The following is a 26,474-nucleotide window of genomic DNA, read 5'->3' on the forward strand; positions in this document are numbered from 1 at the left end:
AAAAGCAACAACATCTCAGAACATGCAGATATAGAATAGTACAGTGAAATAAATATTAGATAGGGAGTCAGAGGACCTGGGTTCAAATTCTACCTTGAATGCTTACTTCAGTAGCTGCTTTTCTTCCAGACAAGGAGGAAGAAGACTGATGTCCCAGATAAGTAAAGAAGAGTCACCCCCTCCCCATTCCTTACATTTAATCATTCACGTTCTCTCACCCCACTCCTGTGAAGTGACTCAGGAGCAAAGTATTTCTCTATTCGAAGCTAACAAGTCTGCAGGGAACTGAGCCTACAACCTCAACTTCATTAGCCACATGGTCTAACCAATTATCTAATAAGACACAAATGCAGACACAGAGAACCTTGGCTTAAATTTCACCTTGCCCTACCTTTGTGATTTTGTAATTATATGAAGTGTAGTTATCAATTTTTTTACAGTTCAGATACCCCAGGTTAAGACCTCTTACACTAGATGACGGCTAAAGTTCCTCTCTGTGCTAACACTGTTATTCAATAGATGTTTGAGCTTCCTTCTTCCATCCCTACATGGGGACCGTCCAAGTGGCCAGGGCTGGGGATGGAGGGTGTCCCCATAAGAGAGGAGGTATGTTCTACTTTCACCCATCTAGCACTGCCCCCACTGTCAGGAAAGGATTAGAGAATTTAGAGGCAGAAGGAAACTTTGGGATAGTATAATATGGTCCCCTCAATTTTATAGAAAAGGAAACTGAGATGCCAAAAGACAAAGCAATACCCATGTTTACACAAGTAGGAAATAGTAGAGTCAGCATCCAAACCCCGCTCCAAATCTGCTACATGGGTGGTGTCAAACTCAAATAGAAACGGATCCCTGCGGACCACATATTGACTTAGAAAATCACAAACTAACATTATCTATGTTGTATTTTTATTTATATTGTATTTCCCAGTTACATCCTTATCTGGTCCAGGCTACACTAGGGAGTGTTGTGGGTCATATCTGACACCATTGCAGGCCTCTCCCATGCCATAGCCTCTTCTTCTTCTTCCTTATGAGCAGAAAGTATGAGGCAACTCCCTGTACACAGTGCAAAAAGTGTTACACAAAGTCCTTGCCTCTTTTGTTTAGAGACAATCTGGAGAAAGAAATGATATCAAGTTAGAAGACCTGGGTTGGAATCCTGGCTATGTGACTTTATTATTTGTGTGACTTTGAGCAAAGTCACTTAACCTCCCCAGGTCTCAGTTTCCTCACCTGTGAAATAATAATAAAAGCATTTATGTAGCGCTTTAAGATTTACAAAGCACTTCACAAGTATCTCATTTTATCCTCACAGCAATCATGGAAGGTACGTGCTATTATTATCCCAATTGTAGAGATGAGGAAACTGAGGCAAACAGGGGTTAAGTGACCTGCCCAGATTCACACAGCTAGTAAGTACGAGGTGAGGAGGTTGAACTAGATGGCCTCTGAGGTTCCTTCTAGTTCCAAAGTCACAGAACAAATTTATTGCACATTTATTAAGTGCCTACTGCATACAAAACGACGTGTCTATAACAATTGAGAGAAGTTATCCAAGCATTGTTTTTGTTGTTCAGTCATTTTAGTTGTGCCTGACTCTTTGTGACCCCATTTGGGGTTTTCTCAGCAAAGACACTGGAGAAATTTGCCATTGCCTTCTCCAGCTCATTTGACTGATTAGGAAACTGAGGCAAACAGGGTTAAGTGACTTGCCCAGGGTCACACAGCTAGGAAGTATGTGAGGCCTGATTTGAACTGAGGAAGATCAGTCTTCCTGACTCCATCCACTGCACAACCTAGCTGCCCACAGTCCAAGCATTGGTATCTCCATCTGGGGCCTTGCCCTTAGTTGTGCAGCTACTAAGTCTCATGGCTAGGACTGAATCCTGGTTCCTATGACTCCAAGACCAGAGATCTTTCAACTTTAGCGCAGTTGCCTACTTGGGTAAGATAGGGGGCCTTGTTGGGCTTATAGTCTAATAAGGAGTTAGGACACATGCACAGATAAGTATATTCACAATGTAACATAATTGGTCAGTTATCAAGGCCCCAAATAAGTGTTTGGGAAGGTTCCAGGGGGAAAAGGTAATTAGGAATTTTGGAAGTTTCTGGGAAATTCTGTTGGTGGTCTGGCCCCAGGACTAAGAGAATGAAGTCTTCACCTCTTTCCTCAGAAGGCACAAGAGCAGGTGACTATGGGGGGACTTCAAGTCCCCAGGAAGTACAGAGAGACCAGGGATCCATTTGCTCCTTTTTCCCTTGTAAAAGCAGAAAAGCTCCAGGTTACCAGGATAATGGACAAAAGGCAAATTACCTCTTAAAGGAAAATCTTCCCTCAAGGATGCGCTGGGTTGAAAATGAAGAATTTTAATCCTGGTTGGGCTACTAAATAATGGCTTTGGCAAATCTCTCTATGCCTTCATTTCTTTATGGGTAAAATGAGTATGATATTCTCTATTTATCTTACAGGGTTGTGAAGGATAAAATGCAATCATTTTATTGTGAGCGCTAGTGCTTTGAAAAGTGCCAAGCCCTATGGGCATGGAAGAGATTTCTCTGTTTTCTTTTAGAGCTTCATCTCTCTTTCCTCTTCTCTGGGTGGGAGTGGGGGGCCTAATGGGAAGGCAGGAATCAGGCAAGTCTGTGGCCATTGTCTGTTTCATTAAGATATTAAGTCTCTGGTCTCCTCGGGTCTAGAAGGGATTGGATACCAGCAAGAGGAAGGCAGAAAGTTGAAGGGGTCACTGCCTCAGGGGGGAGGAGGGGAGAGAGTAATTCCTCAGATAGGAGCTCTGTTTTAGGGAATAGTAGTAGTGGAAATGGGGATGGTGGGTGGGTGGGTGGGTAGGCCCATACAGGCTAGGGAAGGGAGGTCCTCTATATCCCCGAGGCTTGTAAGGATCCAGACCACACATGCCAATTCTCCCCCTTCATTCTTTCTAGTTCATATTCCTTCTGCTGTCATGGTTCTGAGGGAGCTCAGTGGAATCAAATCCCAGGCCTGAGATTTACTAGTAGTGTGTTCATTTAGTCTCTCTGAACTTCAGTTGCTTCATTTGTAAAATGGGAATAATAAACCTTGCGTTATGTACCCACAAAGGTTTGCTGTGAGGAAGCACTATGGAAAAGTGAATGGATGTCATTATTGTGAGTAATGCTAATCATTAATCATATTATCATTAATAATATTATCATATTATCAGACATGCTAATTAGTATTAGTAATAATAAAAAACAACAGTTAAATTATTAATAATAATAATCAAATGTTCTCATCTTTTTCCATGGGATTCAAATAGAAATGGTTTTAGGGCAAGTCATTATCTTGTTATTATTTTCTATTTAACATTCTGAGGATGACTGCACAAGTGGCTAAAATAACTGCTTTTTTTGTAATTTTAATAAAAAGTTATTTTTATCTTTCGTAGGCTCACTAAAAATATCTAGAACTATATAATAATAATTAGGAGTAGTGGTGGTGGTGATGGTGGTAGTAGCAAGGTGGCAATGTTGGAAAATGGTAATGGTGGCAGTGGTGGTGGTGGTGGAAATGGAAATGGTGGATGGTGGTAGTGGCCATAGTGGTGGTAGTTCAGGTGCTGTTCATGGAAGTAGTGGTAGTCCAGATTTGGAGGTTGAGTAGGAAGAACCCTGGCCTGAAATATGAATTATAGCTTGAGGACATTCTCACCTTAGAGATATTTTTTAGCCTTCACGTCAACAAACTGAGGCACAGAGAAGGCATAGATGCGACAAAGCTGGGAAGGATAGCAAACACATTGGATGACAGAATCAATAGCCAAAAGCATCCCAACAGGCTGGAATAATACCCTTAATTCTGTCTTTTGGCTGAGACCTCCTATATATGTTGTCTCCTCCATTAGAATGTGAACTCCTTGAGAGCAGAGACTATCTTGCTTTTTTATTTATGTATTCAACTCTTTGCACAGTGCTTTTCACTTAATAAGTTCTCAGTAAATACTTTTTTCATTCACTCGTTTTTTAAAAATGAGCTCTAGTGGGGATAAATGTAAAGTTCTAAAAAGGTTCAAAAAATCAACCTCAGAAATACAGGATGTGGCCAGTAAGGCTAGCCTGGAATAGATCTGGGGGTTTTAGTAGACTGCCACCCCAATATGAAACAGTGGTATCATATGGCAGCCAAGAAGTAAGTGCAATCTTAGGCTGAACTAAGAGCATCCCAGGGCTTAGAAAGAGGCCAGTGATGGTCTCCTGGTCCTCTACACTGCTCAGACCACATCTGGGATATGGTTTTCCGAGGAAAGGTCACAGACAAATTTAAGGCATTACAGAGAGGATGACCAGAATAATTAGGGATCTTGAGATCCTGCCAAACAAGAATTGGAGTGGTTTTAGGAATGAAAGATAGTTAACTTTTAGAAAAGACCACTAAGAAGGGACATGATAACTATCTAAGTAATATCATGGAGAATAGGGATTAGATTCATTGACGTAAGAGGGTAGAACCAGGAACAATGGGGAGAAGTTTCAGAGAAGTCAATTAGTAGACTTCGGCTTGACTTAAATAAAACATTCTAATAATTAGCACTGCCCAAAGTAGTGGGAAGTAATGGGTTTCCTTAGCACTAGAGGTCTTTAAGTAGATGTTGAATGGCTGGTCAGGGGTGCTCTAGAGGGCATTAGGCTAAATGACCTCTGAGGTCCCTTCCAACCTGGAAATCCGCTGTGTTTGTGAACTCTGATTATTTACATGCGGTAGAGCTGGGACTTCAACCCAGGCCTTCAGACTCCAAACCCACCACTCCACAGATATCTTGTTTGCTGTGTGACTTTGGGCAATCTGTTTACTCTCTTGAAGCCTGAAAAAAAAGAAAAAGAATCAACAGGCCTTCCTTTTGACTCCTAATTCTATCTCCCTACTATTGACCATCATGACATCTGTTTGGACTGTGTCAACAGCCTCTCTGCCTCCAGTCTTTTTGTTTTTGTTTCTGGTTTTTTGTTTTGTTTTGTTTTTTGGTTGTTAAATGAATGGATGACTCATTGTAGCTCATATTTATAGAACATTCTAAGAGCAACAAAGCTCTTTCTGAGTGTAGGGGATACAATACCGGATTTGAATATAGGAGATTTGGGCCTTAAATCCTAGTTCTAACACTAGAACTAAGGTCACTGTGTGATCATAGGCAAATCACTTGATTGCTCTGGGTCTTAGTTTCCTTGTTCACAAAAGGGGAATACTACTACTCCTACTCCTACTCCTACTACTTTGACATGACCTGCCTCACAAGGTTGTTGTAAAAAACAATTTTGTAAATTGTAAAATGCTGTGAAAGGGTGAATGTGTTATAGTAGAAAGAGCCATGGATTTGAAGTCAGAAACCTAGTTGCTATTTAGTGGCTGTGTGATCCTGGGCAAGGCACTTGAAGACTTTGTGCCTTAGTTTCCTTTTCTGTAAAATAAAGGGGGGGATGGTGTTGGTTGGATTAGACAACCTCTAAGGTATCTTCCAGCTTTAAATGCTATGAGTGTCATCAGCCTGGATCTCCAGGGTGGCGTTCTCTTGATCCTTGTGGTTTTCATCTGGAAAGAGTCATTTTAACAGTCCCATCAGGCTCAACTTAGGACCCATTAGAAGTGTCTTCCCTTGGAAGACACCAGCCTCACCCTCAAGTCTGCTTTCCAGGCAAATTGTCCGACTTGTTGTTCCTCACACATAGCGTTCTGTCTCCATGCCTTTGCTCGGGCTGTCACCGCTCCCTGGAAGGCTCTCCCTTCCCACCTCCACCTCTTAGGACACCCCCAAGGCCCAGCTCAAGGGGCCCCTTCTGCGTGACACCTCTCCTCTGCTCTCCTTCCTTCAAATTCCTTTGGGTTTTCTTTGAGGGGTGGGGGATGGGAAGGATGAGTCTGAACTTGGCATTTCATAAATGGAGGGAATTACCAGTAAGGAAACTTCCTCTACCAATGCAGATTGGCAACTTCTCTGCAACTCCAAGTCTGAGAGTTGCCTGGGACACACTGGGGATTTAATGATTTGCTCAACATCATATAGCCAATATTTGTCAGAAGCAGGATTTGAACCCAGGACTTCCTGATTCTTTTTACATTTACTTTGTACATGTTTTGCATGCATACAAAGAGAGGTGACATGGAATAGTGGTTGAAAAGTTGGCCAATCCCAGGTAAGTCAACCTCTCCGAGTCCTAGGGAACTCTCCAAGACCAGGAAATTTTGTCATCTGGCATGTAGAGCCTAATTTGTCTACATGTTGGTTCATCTTGTAACAGGGGTTCTTAACCAGGTGTGTGTGGGGGGGTCGGTACCTTAAATTTTTTGATAATGATTTTAATATAATTGTAATCTTATATGTTTTAATTTTATCCATTTAAAAACATTATTCTGAGGAGGGATCAATAGGCTTCACCGGACTGTCAAAGGTGCCTTTGACACAGGGAAAATTAATAATCCCTGTTTTAGAAGGTAAGCTCCTTGAGGCCAGGAACTGTTTTGGTTTTTATCTTTGTATTCCTAGAATCTAACAAAGTACCTAGCACAATTTCGTTGTTGTTCACTCATTTTAGTCATGTCCAAATTTTTTTTTGGAGGGGGGAAGGCAGGGCAAGTTAAATGACTTGCCCAAAGTCACACAAGTGTCTGAGGCCAGATTTGAACTCAAGTCCTCCTGATTCCAGGGCCAGTGCTCTATTCACTGCACCACCTAGCTGCCCATGTCCAATTTTTTGTGACACCGTTTGGGTTTTCTTGGCAGACACTGGGGTGGTTTGCCATTTTCTTCTCCAGTTCATTTTACAGATGAGGAAACTGAGGCAAACAGGGTTAAGTGACTTGCCCAGGACCACCCAGCTAGTAAATGTCTGAGGCCAGATTTGAACCTGCCAGGATAAGTCTTCCTGACTCTAGGCTCCTGCTCTGCCCCTACCTAGCACAAAATAGGTACTTAATAAGTGGTTTTGAGTGAATAAATAGATGAATGAAAACACCTAGGGTCTCCAGAGGTGAGCTGGCCCTGGGGGCAGGGGCGGGGAAGATGTCAGGACCCTGGCCAAGATACTGGAATCTCACCACCCCCTACAAGGTTCTAGTGGAATGCCAACTCCTGGAGGACAGGGGCTATTTTGTTTGCTTTGCTTTCTTTCCTTTCCTTACACCTCCTGTTCCTAGGGCAGTCCTCTGCATATCATAAAAATAAATGTTTGGAATTGAATTTTCCGTCTTTATTGAGGAAAGAAGAAGAGACTTGGTTTAGTTAATGCTGCTTTAGTTTAGAGCTCAAAAAAGACTTCCTTATTGGGCGGAATGCCAAGTACTAGAAGTGAAGAGGAGGGTGGTGGAATCTCATTAAACAAACATTCATTATCAGCTGTCCCCTGTGTGCAAAATATCAGGCTTCCTACGTGGGTCCTACGAACTAGATCACTCCAGGTACTTTCTGAAACAGTTTGGGTGTGGTTCCACCGCAAGTGCCACGTCTGTACTGGAAAACCTTGATACCACCCTTCCTAACTGAGGATTTCATCAAACGTTAGAGCTGGAAGGGCCCTGGGAGATCATTGGGTTCAATCCACTCATTTTACTTATGAGGAAACTGAGGCCCAGGGAGGTTGAGACTTGCCCAGAGTCATGCAGTTGGTCAGGGGCAGAGCAGGGATTCGAACCCAGGTGTTCCGAATCCAAATCCACTCCAGTACACCCAAGCTGCCTCCTCCCTCTGTGATTCTATCCTCCTTGCCACTATGTCCCTGTGAGGGTGAGACAGATCTCTCAAAGGGGATTCTATCACTCAGCTCTTGGCAGTCTGGGGGAGCTTTGTTTGAGTGCTTTACCAAAGCGGGATTCTGCAAAAGGAGGTGGCTGATGTCTGTGCCTTCTTCCAATAGTGCTCCCCTCACCCCGCCACGTTCCAACAGCTTTGCACACCAGGCTACCTGCTCTTCTGTGGCCAGGTGTCCCTGAGCATGGATACCTTTGCCCAAAGCTGGGTCCTGGAAATTCCAGACTTGGGGTAGAGTAGGGCCCTTGTCCCTTGTCCTGAATTCTTCTCTCCCATACTTATTCTCTTCCTCTCTTCCCCTCCCTGCCCCCCTTTATATACATACTCCACTCCCAGGACAGGACCTCATTACTGGCATATGGCCTCCACCCTCCAGGCCTGTGAACATTTCACAATGAGCAACAAAAAACTAAGACTTTATTTTTTAACCTCCTAGTTCTGGGGATAACGTTGTCCTTACTCTGGCTAGCTAAAGCCAGGACTATAGCTATATGGGGCCCACCTTCAGCATGGCTTTTCCTACCATCTTCCCTTTTAGTGAAAATGGGACTGTCTTGGTAACTCCTCCCCTTACTTACCTCCCTCACCTCTGGGCCTGTCACCTCCACTTCTTGCCTAGGCCAAGGCAGTGGGTGGGGAGATATTTTAAACCTGCTTATTTGCTAGAGGAAAATGACCCTGGAGGGGAAGATGATGAAGTTCTTTTGAGGCCCTTCTCACTCCCCCGCCCCTTCCTGTAGTTTCTCCAGGCTGGAATTCTTGGGATGAAAGGAGACCCAGGGTGACAGGAGAATTAAAGGGGAGACCATCCTAGAATATCCAGCCCCAGCCCAAAGGATCAGAGATACTGTTACTCCACAACCCCCAGCACGATAGCAGATGCCTGGCTTATAGTTTGGGGGACACTTCAGAGAAGAACCGTGTTCCCTTTTCTCCCCAAGACCAGGGGAAGGTTCACATCTTGAATGCAGAAAGGAAGGGGGCCAGAGCAGGCCTCTGGCGTTTGGTCACTATGCAGAGGCTTCAGGGACTCTGGCAAAAGTATTTCAAGGATTAGTCACTATCCCATGGCTAATGATTTAGGTGATTGTGAAAATAGGAAAGTGAAAATGTATGGGGGAGGCACAATCCTTCCTCTGTGTAAATCTTCAGAGGGCTTCACTGTGAAGATTTCTGCAAATCCAGTCTCTAGTTTATGAAAGCAGAACTCAAACCAGGATGGGACAGCCAAGACTATGTCCTAAGCATGAACATCCAGGAGAGTTTGCTTCTTCTTTGATGTGGCCCAGAGATGGGTTTGCACCTGCCTCATACCCTGCAGATCCTCCACAACCCATGCCCTGATAGGGAAGGTGGAATTTCAGAGAATTTGAGGGAGAAAGGTCCTTCTTACAGTGTGAGAGTTAAGGATGAAGGCAAGTCAAGGAGAGGTTTCTAGAGCTGGATTGGGGGTCCCAGACTATCCTTCATGCTGCACCACTCTTCATCTCTCCCCACTCCCCCAGGTAAAAAAATCCTTGCTAAGCCAACCATCCTGTCCTTGATGGGTCAGTAACCATCAGCGGCAGCTAGACAAACATATCTCCGAGCACTGTAAGCTAGATGCTCACAGGCTAGAACAATGGAATGGAACAAGCATTTATTAAATGCCTACTATGTTCCAGGCACTGAGCTAAGCACTTTACACATATCTCATTTGAGAAAATCATTTGGGAAATCAACACCACGAGCAAACATTCAGTAATTAACTCCAGCAACATGCTAGCCAAGTCACTGAGCCTCCAAATCTCTTCTTCAGCCAGTGGAATATGGCATAGGATCTCAGCGTTCTCCACTCTTTGGCCCATCCTTCCTCAGAACTCCACTATGAAGAAATGACTACATCATTTACCCTCAGAAATGGGAATAATAAGATTTATTTTTTTGGATGGGATGTCTGCTTCTACCCGTATATGGAACTTGCAAGGAGAAAACTTCTACCAATGAAGAATTTAGGGTCTAGGAGTGTTGCCTGGGAGCACCATCAGGTTAAGGACTTGCCCAGACCACACAGCCAGTATGCGTCAGAAGTGGAACTTGAACCCAGGTCTTAACCACTCTGTCATCTTATTATCTCAATAATAAGATAGCCACAACCATAATAATAACATTACCAATGCTGATGATGGATCCTGCCCCAAAGGGTTGCTAGAGTTGGATTGAGGCATAACAAACGGACCATTTTATTAATTGTTATTCCTAGTAATAAAGTTAAATAATTATAAGGGATGTTCTATTATGCCTTTAAAATAAAAGGAGACCTAGAAAGGTGACTTTTTTTTTCAAACTCACATAACTCGCAGAGTATTAGATCTCATAGCCAACTTTCTTTATCCTGCTCAAACCAGCTGCTTGGTGCAGTGGAAGGATGTCATGACTTGGAGTTAGTGCATCCGGGCCCTGCTGCTCCCTACCTGTAAGACCTTGGCTTTCTCTCCTTCAGCCTCCCTGGGCTTTGAATTCTCTAATGCTATAGAATGAGGAGCTAGGCTAGATGGCTTCCAGAGGTCCCTTCCAGCTCTCAATTTTGGGCTCTTACAAGCCTACTCCTCCCAGTTCTACCTCACCCACCTGCCAGCCTGAGTAGTTTGGTTCAGAAATTGGACGAGGGACACATGGACTGGCCTGCTGTTCCTGTCCCTATGGGGACTGCTTGGCAGGGAGGAAGAGGAGACACTCTCCAGCTGCAGCAGGTGCCAGGCACAGACAGAGAGAATCAGCAGAGAGCAGCATGCCTGGATACTGGAAAACTACCAGGCAGCTCAGGATGTGTCAGCACCACCAGGTCTGGCATGGGTCCAGGGTGGCAGCCAGAGCTTGGAAGGGGAAATTGGATACTCCATAGGCCAAGTATTCAGCAGTGGGTTAAGAGGGGGAGAAGTGTCTTCCAAAACACTAGCTGAGGACAGCTACAAGCCCCACGGTACAGTTAGCTTTTTCACTTATGGTACCTCAGATTTAGAAGTGCCGCACCCCCCACCCCAGGCTCTGAGTCTCCTGTCCTCCTCAGGGCAGATCTGGTCTTAGTGCTACTGCCTGCTGGTAGCTGTGATAGGCATGCAGCCCATTGTCTGTTTCCTGAGGCTGCTCTCAGGATTGGTGAGTCCCCAGCCCTGACCTGACCATCATTTCATGAGGGGCCTCAGTCATGCTCATTTCCCTTCTTGCTTTACTCCCTCCCTGTATCCTCCTGTATCTTCAATATCAGCAGCGATACCCGTCTCCTCCCCCATCTTGCCTCATCTCCCCTTATCAACTCTTTTTGCACTGTCTTCTCCCTTTAGAATGTGAGCTTTAGGCCAGAGATCGACTCATTTGCTTGTATTGGTGTCCTCAGTGTTTAGTATAGTGCTTGGCACATAGAAAATAATAAATGGAAGAAAGGAAGAAAAGGAGGGAGGAAGGGAGGGAGAGAGAGGAAAGGAAGGAGGAAATGAGAGGCAGAGTGAGGAAGGAAGGGAGGAAGGGAGAGAAGAAAGAAGGAAGAGAGTAAGGAAGAGTAGAGGGAAGGGAGAGAGGAGGGAAGGAAGGAGCAGGAAAGGCAGGATCAGAGGAAGGAAGGAAGGGAGGGAGAGAAGGAGGAAGAAAGGAAGGAAACAAGTATTTATTAAGTACTTACTATGTTCTAGGCATTGTGCTAAGCACTTTACGAATAACTCATTGGATCCTCACAACAACCCTGGGAAGTGGGTGCTATATATGTATATATGTGTGTAATCTATCTGAGGTATATGGGATGTTCAGGGAAGACTAGCACTTCTGGTATGAGGGCTTGCTGAGCCCTTTTCAGGGCTGCTCATCCACCTTGGTGTCCACCTGATTCACCCAACTCTCACGTGGCTCCAAGAAGCTGTAGCATGTGCAGCAGCAACACCCTGGGAAACTGTCTTGGTAGACAGGCTAAACCAGGTTGAGGGTAACTAAAAGGCCTCAAATCCATTGGGGAATTAGGGGCATGTCTATCCCAAGCACGTAAAGACTTCCCCTGTGGAATGGGTGGATGAGAACAGCTTGTTCTGATGGCCATAAGGGAGACTGAAGCAGGCACTGTGGAGCACTTGGAGCTTGGCCAGATATCAAAGATGCCAAGGTCATCAGCTACATCTTGGGCCATTGCAGTTGTCTTGACTGTTGTCCTGACACGGGACTTCAATGACTCTGAAAGTGAGAGTGAGGCTGATGACTTTGCATAACTCTGCTTCACGTAAAACCAATTCACATTCACGTGCAAGTCAAGACATTACCCATGATGCCATTGGTCATCTTCAAAAATGAAGAATGAACATCTATCTATCATCTATCTATCTATCTATCTATCTATCTATCTATCTATCTATCTATCTATCTATCTATCTATCTATCTATCTACCTATGCCTGCAAGCTTTCTTTAAATTACAATGGGATAGCCTCTCTTCAGTGGAGAGAGCCTATTCTCCTAATACCAAGACACTAGGTTATATCTAGCATCTGATAGCCTGGTCTAGGGTGCCTTAATTCCCACGCACAGAAAAGTCCCCCAAAGGCAAATTACTCCACAGCCCTGAGAGAAATGCCCCATTGCCCTTGGGACCCTATTTTGCTTTTAGCAGATCCCTAGAGATGATAGTTTGTGGGGAAGCTATGGTAATCCTGAGGTAATTTTGTTTCATGAGCTTTTGCTGGAATATATGCTCCTCTCAAGCTCTTGTTTATGAAGAAACTTAGTAGAAACTACAGACTCTCTTTGTGTAGCTTCTGTCTCTTGGTTTGGGAATATTGGGAGTTATGCACATTTGAAAGTTCAGGGGAATTGCACAAAATGCCCTACCCATCTCCTCTCCTTTCAGAATGTCTTACCTTCCGGGTCATCATCCACGAGGTCCACCATCCACCATCCACCATCCATCATATCATCCCCTCTAAGGTCATCACCTTCCAGGTCACCATCCAACGCATCATCCCCCCTAAGGTCATCACCCTCCAGGTCACCATCCAACGCATCATCCCCACTAAGGTCATCACCCTCCAGGTCACCATCCAACGCATCATCCCCACTAAGGTCATCACCCTCCAGGTCACCATCTGTCGCATCAGCCCCCCTAAGGTCATCACCGACCAGGTCACCATCCGTCGCATCATCGCCAGCAAGCTCATCCCCTGCCAGAGCATCCCCAGTCAGATTGATTAGATCATCCCCTGTGAGATCTGCTGCCAGATCAACCCCCACAAGGTCATCTCCAGCTGTACGGGCAGCCCCAGAAAGCAGAAGTAAGATGGGATATTGGGTTGAGGGGAACAAAATTTGGACTGGGGGCCATAGGGAAATAGTAGGCCTATTGAACCCACATAAGGTGGGGAGATCCTGCTATGGATTCTGTTTCTTGGATTTGGGTGTGTTTGTACATGTTAAGAGATTGAAAAGAGCTGGCAATGAAGATCTATCAATCAATCATTGAGTATTTATTGAGATATTGAAGAAGTAATTAAATAGGAGACCACAGTCACTATGTCAGTGCAGTGGGTGGGGAACACAGGGTACCAGTAAGTCAGATAAGAACTTTGGTTGCTATTGTTCTGTCTGGTGTTCTGATTTCCTGGGCATGGAGGAGTCCATTTCAAATGGGAAATGAATCTTTCCACTGGGTCATCCTATTCAACTAGCTAGGGTACCACATACTGCTAGCTGTGGGTGAAGGGATGGTGAACAAGATCCACCTGTGAAGAAGGACTAAGATAAAGAGCTTTCCTCTCTGCTCACCCAGACCATGGGGGTGGGTCATTCCTCTACAGCAAGGGGTTCTTTGTGGCGGGTAGGGAGAGGAGTCTGTGGGTACACTTCAGAGGGTCTGTGAATATAGAAGAGAAAGAAATTATATCTTTATTTTTGATAACCTCTAAATGAAATTTAGCATTTCCCTCAATTATTTAAATACATTAAAGGGATCCATAGCTTTCAACTGATGACACCAATAAGGTTAAAAACCACTGATCTACAGGGAAATTAGTCATTCTGAATGGATTACTTAGGATTGGTTCTGACAGTATTCAAGTCTTATTCATACTTGCTCTGCTAGCCCATCCCAACTGTGCCCTAATACCCTACACATGTTGTTTACCTATCCCACACCCAATTGGTCTCCCCACAGTAAGAATGAGCATCCAGGTACTTTGCATTAAATGGTTATCATTTGGGAAAGCTCCAATCAATCAATTAATTAATGGATTTTTTTTGTGAAGTCAAAGCCCTAACAGGGCCCAAATGGGCCAGCCTTGTTTCCTTCTCCCTCTTCCATGGTGCCTGTATCCCTCCCGAGAGCCTCACCCTCCTCTGCTGCCACCCCGCTCCTAGGTGTGTCCGTGCCCAAGATCACCTGGCAGGGGAGCCAGAAGAGACTGACCTTCGTTGGCTGTGTCCTGCTGCTCATTGCCCTGGTTGTTGCACTCATCCTGTTGTGTAAGTCCTGCTGCTGATGGGTGGGCTGGGCAGGCAGGGTCAAGCGTTTCCTCATTAGAGCTATTCCAAAGTAGAATGAATTGTCTTGGAAGGTAGTGGGTTCCCATTCGTTAGAGGCCTTCAGACAAAGGCTAGATGTCCACATGTCTGGTATGGTGTAGAGGGGATTCTGGATCATGATAGGCTGGCCTAGATGGCTTGAGATTCCTTCCAACTCAGAGATACTGAGCTTCTTTGACAGGCAGTGACAAGGGAACCACCCACTCAACTCTTACCCTAACAACAGTAATAGTAGCCAGCATGTGTGCAGTGCTTAATGGTTCGCAGAGCAGCTGACATACATTACCTTCTTTGATCCTCACAACAACCTGTGAGATATGTACTGTCACTCTCTCATCCTCATCAGTACACAGCAGGTGGCACAGTGGAATATTGGACTTGCGGTCAGGAAGAATTGAGTTCAAAGGCTGCCTCAGGCACTTATTAGCTGTGTAAACCTGTGCCCATCACTTACCCTCTGACTCTCCCAATTTCCTCATCTGTAAAATGGGGCTAATGATAGCACCTTCCTCACAGGATTTGGGGATCAAAGGAGGTAATATAAGTAAAGTGCTTTACAAACATTACAATGCTATGTAAATTCTATTATTATTCTATTGTTACTATTATTTTCTTACAAATGAGGAAACTGAGATGCAAAGGTGTTAAGATCTAGGGTCATATAGGAGGAGGTATCTAAGACGAGACTATTGGGTGAGGAGTTTGTAAGAGAAAACTTTGTGGAAGAAGGAAGACTTGAAGTAGACTTGCAAAGGCTCTACTTTGGATAGGCAACAAGAAAGAGAAAGGGCATTCCAGGTGGGGTGTATAGTGCCATCAATGGGGAAGGAGGTAAGAATAAGCGGAGGGACAGGTTCGGTAGTTGGTGAGGAGTCAGCTCTTCCTGATGGAACAGAGGGTACATAAGATGGAGTGGGAAGAGAGAGGTTCAGTTTAGGTAAAATGGAGCCAGATTATGGACTAGTACTTGAGTCTCAGTATGCTTAGTTTGGACTTGATCTGATAGACAGTGAAGAGGTTGTAGGTTCTTAAGAAAGGGAGTGATATGATTTAAGTGGCATTTAAAGATAATTGATTAAGTGGTATTCAGCATGGTTTGGTTTGGGGGTGGGGCAGGTAGAGAAAAGAGGGACTGGAGTCAGGAAGACTTATCGCTAGATTCTACCAGTTATCCAAGAGGTGAAGGTCTAGATTAGAGGGATGGTATTGATAACAAAGAAGAAAGGACTAATTCAAGAGATTTGCAAAGGATGAATTGACAAGTCTTGGCAACAGATTTGCTAGAGGGTATGAAATAAAGGAAAAGGCAAAGCTGATGCCAAGATTTCAGATGTAGTATTGGGAGAATGGCAGCACTGATATCAGCAATAGGGAATTTAGGAGAGGGAATTGGTTTGGAGGGTGGTGACATGACTTCAATTGTGGACATTGGGTGGGAGGAGGTACCGGATAGCATTGTGTAGCAGAAACTTATAGACTTGTAGTGAAAAAAGACTGGGTTAGAATCCAAACTCCAAAACCTATGAGTTACATTAACTTTGGGATAGTCATTCAACCTTCCAAAGGCTCAGTTTCCTTATCCGTAGAATTGAGTTAATAATATTTGCTATCCCTACCTCACAGGGCTGTGGTGAGGAAGGTGTAAATGTTAAAAGTACTACAGAAATGTGAATGATGATGAGGATGTGAAGATGCCCTGGAGTCAGTTGAAGTAACAGGGACTAGAATTTGGATGAGACTTCAGGTCCGGACATAGTTATTAGAAAAGGTATAACCAAAAAATTAATGGGATGGACTGTGGTATGTGGTTTGTGGCATTCATTTTACCACTCACAGATTTGCAAGTCATTAAAATGATCCCATGTACCGCAAAGAGATGATAATTACAATTGTGATCATAGGTGAGCTTTCCTTCACCAAAAGATTAATGGATAAGAATGTATCTGTGTTTTTGTTGGTGAACTCACAGGGAAGGAAATTCTCTCCACCAATGCAAGTCAGCAGCTTCTCTGAAACATATAGTCTTAGAGAGTTTCCTAGAACACTAAATGATTAAATGACTTATCTGGGATCATAGAGCCTGGTACCTACCTTTCAGAATTGGGACTTGAAACTAGATTCTTCAGGCTCCTAGGCTAGTTCTCTATTGACTGTGCCACATTGTCTATCACTTGTAGTCATCCATCATTAGAATTAAAAGGGACTTTAGAGATAATCTGATACAATTAATGAGAGAATGAATTTAAATAGGTCAGGATAAAATTTTGAGAGGCTCCTTCATTGAATGGATAGAAAGAAGAAAAGAAGCCAATAACTTTTGAGGTTCTGGGGCTTGGTGGGAGCCAGTTAGGGGGACAGAGTTAGTATGTGTTAATGTGTGGGAAGTATCCCAAGAGGATTTTTGGGCTGATGGATCTTGATAAACTAAAAGATGTGACTGGGACAAAAGTCACATGGCATCAACAGCTTCTCCTGCAATAAGTCTGGACTCATTGTCCCTTATAATAAAAATTAACATTTAGAGTTTTCACTTCACTTCTATCTTTTCTATTGTCATAAACACACTACTTAACCCTCATGACCACTCTATGAGGTGTGTAGTATAGATATCATCATCCTGATTTTACAGATGAGGAAACCTAGGTTCAGAGGGTTTAAGTATGTTGCCCAGTAGTCACAAAGCTAGTATTTCAGAGGCAGAATCTGGACCTAGGTTTTTCCAGGTCCAAGTTCATTGCTCTTTCTCCACTTTGCCACCCTGCCTCCTTGACCCTTTGCAGTTTAAAGGGACACTAGAAATCTACTAGTCTAAGTCTTTCATTTCACAAACTGAGGGAAAGGACTTGCATCAGTTCCCTTGTGGTCACTTTCCATGCTACAGCCTTTTGGGGAGCATTTCAGGACATCTAGTCTTTGAGAATGATAAAGGAGAACCCCAGAGTCCCAGAGGGAATTCAGCTCCACGTCTTTGCCAACCACTGGTTCTTTGACTGCTGAGCCTCCTGGGTCCTCGGTCCTGGCGGTGAAAGACATGTTTGTTCGTTTTCCAGTTTATTTCTGGAAGGGCCACACAGAGATCAAGTACAAGGAGCCTGTCGAGAGCTGCAACAGGAATGCTGTACGCTGTGATGGGGTGGTGGACTGCAAGTTTAAGAGTGATGAGCTGGGCTGTGGTAAGTGGGGTCAGGGTGGGTGGGCAGCACTCTGGCTGGAAGTGTGTGAATGATCCTGTCCGAGCCGGGTACACAAGGGGGTCTGTAAGTGCGAGGGTGAATGTGGGACAAAAGTTTTCTCTGCCCACTCCATCCTCCTTCAGGGTGCTGGATAATCACAGCTGTGAATGTCTCTGCATGCATGTGTTTATGGTCTAAACACATGTGTGCATGTGTGTGTGTGCACGCGCGGGGTGGGGGGGTGGGGAGATAGATTGACAAAGTCTACCTTGGTTTTCTCTTTGTAAAAAAGTAGGGGGTTGAATTCATTGGCCTCTAAGGTACCTTCCAGTTCCTTTGAGGACTATGAACTTGGCTCAGATGGCAGTCCCTGCTCTCTCTTCTGTGGGCCTTACACCTCTTCCCAGACCAGGAGTCCTTAGCAGTTTCTCCATCCCACCCACAGTGGCTGATTGTGGCCCTCCCAGTATGGATAGCCTGGCTGAGGTCCTGTAGCCTAGGGGATTAGGAGCTTAAGACATCAGTTTAGAGCTGGAAAGGACGTCAGAGACCATTTCCTCCAACCCCCTCATTTCACAGACAAGGAAACAAAGACCCAGAGACTCACTTTCTTTCGTTTTTTAAGAACAACAACAAAAAACTCCAAGTTTTAAAATAATTATTTCATTGATTTTATTACGTCCCTTCATTTCCTAATATATCTCTCCTCTATCCTTTCCCAGTCCTCCTTAATCTTAGTGCCTTCTTTCTGAGACCACCCCCGCCGTTTTTTTTTTGTTCATTGGTTTCAGTCATGTTTGACTCTTTGGGACCCCATTTGGTGTTTTCTTGGCAAAGATACTAGAGTGTTTTGCCATTTCCTTCTCCAGCTCATCTTACAGGTTGTATATATTTTGTGTGTATGTAGTTGTCTTCATGTCATTTTCCCCTTAAATTGTGAACCCCTTGGGAGGAGGGACTGGATTTGATGGTTTTTTTTTTCTTTGCTTCATTTTGGTTTTTGCCTTTTTCTGTATCCACAGCGCATGGCACACAGTAGGAGTTTAATAAATGCCTGTTTACTACCTGACTGAATCTCCCTTCCCCAGAAAGCTGTCCCCTGCCACAAAAACTTAAAAAGGAGAAAGGGAAAAAAAGCATTTCAGCAAAACTAACCAACACAGCAACTGAGGGATCCTCTCTCTTTCATATACTGTTTCAGGATGACTGGACCTCTGTTAATATAGAGCTTCTTGGATTGGCTCCTGTTTCAGAGATTTTGTCTTAGAACCTTATTCCCTCTCCAAGCAAAAGTGCAGGCCCTCAGTGTGTCCAGCTCTTCTTCCTCTCAGTTTGTGTTCTGTGAGGATGGCTTGTAACCCCATAGGTCCCAAGCCTCAGGGTCTTTCTCCTTTCTTTCTAGTGAGGTTTGACTGGGACAAGTCTCTCCTTAGACTCTATTCTGGAGTCCATCACCAGTGGTTGCCTGTCTGCAGTGAGGGCTGGAACGACTCCTACTCTGAAAAGATCTGCCGACAACTTGGCTTTCAGAGGTATGTCCTTTCATCCGTCCTCCACCTTTGCCCATACCCTCATGCCTGTACATGCCATTACCTTCCCCGCAACACCTCCCCTTCAGCCTCCATAGCTTTCTAAGCCTGATAATAGCTAAATATCAGCCTGAGAAGATTTCTGAAAGCCAGAGTCTTGGCCTAAAGCATTCTCTGAAGAGGCAGCTGCGCTATTTAATAGGATGGCTGGGAGCCAAAAGACTCAAGGGTGTGCTGGTAAATACTTAACAATTAGTTCTCTAGGGGGGAAAACAATGCATGACATTATAAAGTTTAATCGACATTACTAACATTTTCTTCATTACTTTCTTAAGTCTGGAAATCAACAAAACAATAAACCAAGCCCTGATTTGTAGTGTTTGCTCATTTCTGAGGTGTTAAATTTTCACACTGAAATCAATCAGCTTCCCATAAACTTTTTGAACCAGTTCTGGCACACTGATGACAGGATCCATCCTGAAATGATTTTCTAGGTCCCAAGAGGGCCCTAGTTTTTACTGTAAATTTTTTTTTATTTTGTTAAGTATTTCCCAATTACATGTAAAATTTTTTTTAACATTCATTTTTTAAAAATTTCAAGTTTCAAATTCTTTCCCTCATTCCCATCCTTTCCCCACCTCTTGAGATTGATTATATATGTAAGGTCATGCAAAACATATTTCCATATTAGCCATGTTGAAAAAGAAAACGCATACATATACAAAAAAACCCACAAGAAAAATAAAGTAAAAAAAGTATGCTTCCGTCTATACACAGAGTTCATCAGTTGTCTCTCTGGAAATGGATAGCATTTTTCGTTATAGGTCTTTTGGAATTGGATTGTTGTCTTGATCAGAGCATCTAAGCTTTTCACAGTTGATTATTGTTACAATACTGTTATTACTGTGTCCAGTGTTCTCCTGGTTCTGCTCACTTCACTTTGCATCCGTTCATATAAGTCTAAGGAAGAACATTTTTAAGAATTAGTTTTAAATTGTATTCTGATCTTAACAAACACCAAGTGGAATGAGTATTTGTAGATACATAGTAGAACAGGAAGAAGGTTGTTCATGAATTTGTAGGTCTCTAGTATCTATAACTTGCTTTTTAAAAAGGTATGTAATTAGATCAGCCTACAACTTTCAAAGCCATCCTGCTTGTCTGACCTTCTTCCTGGCCTAAGGAAGAGCTTCCGGCTGTCTAAGAATTTAACTGGCTACCTTGAAAGGCAGTGAACACCTTATCATTAGAGGTGACCGAAGTCAGGCCTCAATCACCACTTGTTGGAGATGTCATAGAGAAGTCTCTTGCATTGGCCAGTGAGGTGGACTAGATGAATTCTCATACCCTTTCACACCTGATATTCGGTGATTAAATGAGTCTCATGCCATAGAAAGACCTTAAATAAGGACTTGAAAAACTTACTTCACATCTCTGGGCCTCAGTTTCCTAACCTGCAAAATGACAGGGTTGGACTAAGTGACACTAAGGCTTCTTCTAGATCCAAATCTGATAATCTGGTTGTCTTAGAAGGGAAATGAGATGTGGAGAGAGATGACCAAGGATGCTGGGAACCTCTATAAGGCAGAGCAAAGCAGTTGCTTTACCAGGTTGAAGCAGGTATAGACAATGCCTGGGATTCATAGGTATGGCATGATTCACAGCCCAAATATCTGCTCTCCTTCTGCCCTTTGTATTTTTGAGTTTTTGGTGTTACCAATGTAGGACTATGCATGGGACTTGTCAAGTATGCAAATGTTTGAATATGTTTGAATGTGTTTATGGGCACAGGTGTCTATGTCTTGAAAGGGATCTTGGAAGATGAGAAAAAAAGAAGTGAATAAGCATTTATGTAGGGCCTATTATGTGTCACAGTGCTGAGTGATTTTACAAATTATCTTATTGATCCTCATAACAACCCTTCAAGGTAAGGTAATTATTATCTTCATTTTATAGTTAAGAAAACTGAGGCAAACAGCTTAGGTGATTTGCCCACAGTCACACAGCTAGTAAATATCTGAGGCCAGATTTGAACTCAGGCTTTTCTGAATCCAGGCACAACCAAGTAACAGAGCATTCATGTAAATCAAGGATTTTTAATCTGAAGTTTTAACCAGAACTTTTTAAAAAAATTAATAACTGTATTTTTAAAAACTTTAAAACATTCTTCTGAACAAAGGAGTCCATAGGTTTCATCGGACTACCAAAAAGATATATGACACTTAAAGGGTTAATAATTCCTGGTCCAAATCATTTCTCACAGAAACCCTTAATCAGAAGGACTATGTGTTCCTTGGAGATAAGCTACCATAAAAGACCAGTCCTGGGACTTTTGATCAGTCCTCTGATTCTCACCTTTGTGAGTCTAAGACTCCCTATCCAGACAAACACTTTCAAGTAATTCATTTAATCAGTGGGTTTCTTTGATGATGGATAATGTGGGTGACAGTTCCTCCAATCACAGACTGAGCAGACCTCCTCTGGAAGTCAGAAGGGCTTTTGCCCAGAAGCCAGCATTGAAACTTAAATTTTTCTTGGTAAGGAGTAGAGGAAATGGTTCCTTATCTTCTCTGGGTCTCAGTTTCTAATCTGTGAAATAGGAAGAATAATTCCTGCTTTATCTGCCTTTCAGTGATGCTACAAAGGCTGAAATAAGGCAGCGGACAAAAATGCTTTGAGCAGGGCATAAGAAAGGATTCCAACCACATTAAGGGGTTCTGATTTCAAATGCTTAGCTTTTGACTTCAGGACAGTGTCAGAGTTCAGTGTCCTGGAGGAGGGACCAGTGGCTCTAGGGTTCTCACTCTTATCTCCTTTGTCTCAGCAGTGCTCACCACACAGGTGAAGTTGCTCACCGAGGGTACACCAGCAGTTACTCTGTATCTGAGTACAACAACACCATCCAGGAGAGCATCAGCAGGTAAGGGTCAAGGAGGAGTGCTACCAGTTTGTCTAGAGGCCATCTGTCCCTCAATACTCCATTCTTTCTCACCTATCAGGTGGGACAGAGAGCAAGAGGGCCAGTGTCTGTGTTAGGGACCTTCTCCCTCTTGGATTAGGTGTGGAACTTGAGACTCCTAGGTTACAGCCATGGACACACAAGTCAACAATATGACATGGTGGCCAAGAAAACTGTCACCATCTTCCGCTGTGTTATTAGTAGTTATCAGAGTAGTCAATTTAATAGTCAGATCACATCTAGAGTACTATGGTCCATTGCGGGCCTCACATTTTAGCAAGGGCATTAACAAAACGGTGCTGGATCAGACAAGTATGACCAGGATGCTAAGAGGAGACCATGCTATGCAAGGTTCAGTTGAAGGAACGGAGAATGCTTAGCCCGGAGAAGAGAAGACTTGGTTGGGGAGTTGTTTGTCCTCCATTCTCGAAGAGGACCCTGATATCAGGGAGGTGATGCCACGACATGCTAGCGAATTGGATTTAATTGAGGGAGGGCTGTGCAAAGTCATCAGCCTCACTTTCTCTAGATCCAGCGGCAAGATATAGATTAGGAGGAGTGGAGATGGCCCTGGATACAATGGAAAACCTTGACCTTTTTAAGGTAAGGTGTTTAACAGGTCTCTGTTTGAGGCAACCTTCATTCAGTTATTAAGGCTAGGTAAGAAAGAAGGCAGAGTAGGGCCTCTTTTAACCTAGCCAAAAAAAAAAAAAGTCAAAATGGGAGGGGAAGACCCTCAGGGTTTCTGGACAAAACAAACTATTGCTTTTTACATTTACTCTGGGCCAATCAGGGCCCACACAATGACCAAGTGGGACTTTGCACGGGGGAAAAAAAGTAAGAGAGAACCTATGCTCCAACGTGTGGGTGAGTGCACCTGTGTTGCCCAACTGGCTAGTTCCAGCTGGATCCCCAGTGGCAGCTGGTTAGGGAGGAGTGGGTGGGGAAAAGGAAACATGATTTTAATCTTCTATACTAGAGTATAGGAAAGGTTTTATCTAGAAGAGGAATTAGATTGTTTTTTGGGGTTTTTTTTTTTTAGCCCTAGAGGGCAGAACTAGGAGTAAGGGCAACTGCGAAGAGGCAAATTTAAACTTGATGGTAGGAAAAACGTCCTAACAATTAGAGCTATTAAAAAATGGGATGGCCTGCTTTTGGAGGCAGAGAGTTCTCCTTTACTGGAGATTTTCAAGCAGAGAGTCGGTAATTGAGAAGGTCGTCAAGAGGATTCCTGTTCAAGTGTAGCTGGGAATACTCATAGAACCTCTTTGGCGAGCAAGTTCTTTTTCTATAAATGGCCTCTAAAGCTCCTTCCAGCCCTAACCCTAGGAATCCACGGTTCTGTGCCATACAAGGTCCCTACTACCTCTGACATTCTGTTAGTCTATGGGACATCTATGGAGGTCACAGGAAATTCAATCCTCCCCCTCCTTTATGGTCTGCAAGCACGAATGCAATGCCTGTTTAGGATGGTCATGACACATGTCCATAATTCCGAGCTTCTGGGCTCCTGGGAAGCTGGCATTTAGGAAAGAGTGGCTAATCTGACCTCTGGAGCACAATATAACATTTAATAAGGCTAATGCCAAGGTAAACATCATGTTTACACTATAAAATCTGCTAGGAGGAAGTAGATTTTGAATAGAAGAATGGGGAGGGTGAATATACTATTGGGGCAGAAGAATGGAGGGAATTCTAAGAACTGGCAAGGCCTGGGTGGCGAGTTCCCAGCTGTGCCTTGGATACAGTTTCGATCTGTGGGTTTATCTGATACACTTTGGTATCCCATGCCTGAAACTTGGATTTTGTTATTAGTCAATGGACAGCATTTTCTGAGCTCCTATTCGGAGCTAGACTGAGGAATACTAACAGCAGTCTGTGAATAGGGTGCTGAGCCATTAAAAGATAAGCTTGATTCACTGAGTGGTAGGCTTCAAAACTCAAAGGGAACTAAGACATCAATTAGTCCAATCCCCTCATTTTAGAGATAGGGAAACTGAGGTACAGAAAGGCAGAGCAACTGAAGTTGCTTAGGCAGAGCCTAAAGCCACACTGCCAGGAGGCGGAGGAACTGGGATTCTAACCTGGGATTCTTCTGAGTCCAACCTTAGCACCCCTTCAGCTACACCACCCTCGTAGATTCCACAAATCAGATTCACGCAGAGAGAAATTGTGGCATCCATCTATCCTGGCAAATGCACGTCTTCAGCCACAAAAGCAGCTAGGTGAGAAAGGGTAGACGAGTAGAAAAATGTTAACTAGCCAGCTCTACTCTGAGTGCCAGGTATAGTTGTATTAGATTTTTATGTGAAGTGAATTCTGACGGGACGGTCGTTGCATCAGTGACAACCCAGATTGACTGGTGGCAAGTCAAGGAAGGCTTCTGGGGGAGGTGGGGTTGTCCTTCTTGCTTCCCACCTCCTTGTGTATCTCCTTCTCTAGGTCTGACTGTCCTTCCCGTCAGTTCGTCTCTCTTCAGTGCACCCGTAAGAAGATTCCCTTTTTGTTGGATCAGAGTAGCCCCAGCTCCTGCTAGGAGCGGGGCTTGGGCTAAAAGCAGCAGCAGAAACCTCGAGGGGAGTGGGTGGCCAGGCTTCAGTGGCTCTGAGCCAGAGGCTATGTGAGAGATGTGGCTTTATCATGGAACATCGGGGTAGTAGCAAAAAGAATCAGAAGACACGAGTTCAAGCTGGAGTTCTGATACTTAGTAGTTATGTGACTGTGGGCAAAGACTTGAGTTCAAGCTGATACTTAGTAGTTATGAGTCTGTGGGTAAAGACTTAGGTTCAAGCTGATACCTAGTAGTTATGAGTCTGTGGGTGAGCCATTTATAGGGTCATACAATTAGAGAGGACCTTAGAAGCCATTAAGTCCAGTCCCTTCATTTTACAAGATGAGGAAACTGAGGCAAACAGAGGTGAAATTCAGGGTCATGCAGCCACTAAGTGTCTGAGGCAGGATTTAAACTCAGTTCTTCCTGGATCCAAAATCAGTGCCCTATCCTTTATATCATGCTGTCTCTCTGAGATTTAGTTTTCTCATCTGGGAAATGGAAATAATAATACATACACCACCTATTTCATAAGCCTATTGTGAGGAAAGTATTTTGTAAGCTACAAAGTGCTATAGAAACATGAAGCATTATTTCAGTTATTATTTGGACAGTTTACCTCCACTCTAACATCACTCTGATGCAAGAGAAAAAGTCCTGAAAAGTCAGACTCCCGAGTTTAAATCCTACCTCTGATGCCCATTTCCTGTGTGACCTTGGAGAAGTCACCTGACCTTGGTTTGCCTTTATTTCTTCATCTGTAAAGTGGGAATCTACCTGACAGGGTTGTGGTGATGATCAAATGAAATTGCATTCATAAAGCAGTTTGCAAATATTAAAGCACTTTGTAAATGTTAGCCTTTGTTATTTTTACTAATAATGTTGTCGATCATAAACCAGGGTAGAGTCGATCAACTGGCTTTTGGGTCAGAGCTGGAATCTCTCAATGTCACACTGTAATATGATGGCTTCACGTCAGAGCCAAGCTTAATGCCCTTGGCCTGGAAGGGAAATTTGAATCTGCTGTATTATAAGGCAGAAGTGTCAAATATGTAGCTTGCTCTCAAACATAGCCTGACCCAGATAAAAATGTAATTGGGAGACAGATAATAAAATAAATAAAAATACAATAAAATATAGATAGTATGACATTTTAAAACTAAGTCATTATGCCGCCTGCAGGGATCCTTATGTACCGATTAGTGGTCCCTTTTCTATTTGAGTCTGACAACACTGTTCAAAGGAGCAGGGCTAAGCAGGAATCCTAGCTAGGATGTCATCCAGGTCCTTAGTGTAGGGTCAGGCCACGGGCTCCTGGGGCACTGGACAGAGCAGCCAAAGGCTTACTCACAAATAGCCTACTATTTGCTTCCTCCCTCCTCATCATGAAAAGTGTAAACTTCTTCATTGGCTTCTGGGTCACTGAGCTCTACAGGACGTCTGCCCAGTCTATGATTTGAGGTTTGCTCTCCTCTTAGCAGGCGTGTGCTTGAGCCAGCTCTAACCATAGGCAATCACTACAAATCAGGGCTTCATTTATCATTTTCTTGATTGTCTAGACTTAAGAAACTGTTCATGTCGATTAAACTTTTAGAAAGTGTTTTTTTCTTGTTAAACATTTACCAACATACCCCAGCATATTGTTGTTGTTTGGTCGTGTTGAGTTATACCTGATTCTTGGGGTTTTCTTGGCAAAGATACAGGAGTGATTTGCCATTTCCTTCTCCAGCTCATTTTGCAGATGAGGAAACTGAGGCAAATAGGGTTAACTGACTTGCTCAGGTAACAGAGCTAATAAGTGTCTGAGATTAGATTTGAACTCATGAAGATGAGTTTTCCTGACTCCAGACCTGGCACTCTATCCACCGTACCCCTGCATATGACCTACCACCAAAGAAATTCACTGATAAAATGGATTGTTTGGACATGCTAAATCAGGATAAGGAAT

At 43.7% G+C, this 26,474-nt stretch overlaps 1 protein-coding gene across 1 annotated transcript in view; it reads left to right on the forward strand.

Moving 5' to 3' along the window:
- TMPRSS13 (transmembrane serine protease 13) overlaps positions 1 to 26,474 on the forward strand; it is a 51,937-nt gene that overhangs the window by 12,212 nt on the left and 13,251 nt on the right. Inside the window, exons 3-10 of the mRNA XM_036744059.1 lie at positions 10,867 to 10,919; positions 12,648 to 12,724; positions 12,905 to 13,068; positions 14,150 to 14,254; positions 17,365 to 17,487; positions 18,890 to 19,019; positions 21,841 to 21,936; positions 24,418 to 24,461. Of these exons, the coding sequence (XP_036599954.1) occupies positions 10,867 to 10,919; positions 12,648 to 12,724; positions 12,905 to 13,068; positions 14,150 to 14,254; positions 17,365 to 17,487; positions 18,890 to 19,019; positions 21,841 to 21,936; positions 24,418 to 24,461 (792 nt within the window). The remainder of the gene's footprint in view (positions 1 to 10,866; positions 10,920 to 12,647; positions 12,725 to 12,904; positions 13,069 to 14,149; positions 14,255 to 17,364; positions 17,488 to 18,889; positions 19,020 to 21,840; positions 21,937 to 24,417; positions 24,462 to 26,474) is intronic.

Source organism: Trichosurus vulpecula, chromosome 2, assembly GCF_011100635.1.
Source record: "Trichosurus vulpecula isolate mTriVul1 chromosome 2, mTriVul1.pri, whole genome shotgun sequence".
NCBI classification, from domain to species: Eukaryota; Metazoa; Chordata; class Mammalia; order Diprotodontia; family Phalangeridae; genus Trichosurus; species Trichosurus vulpecula.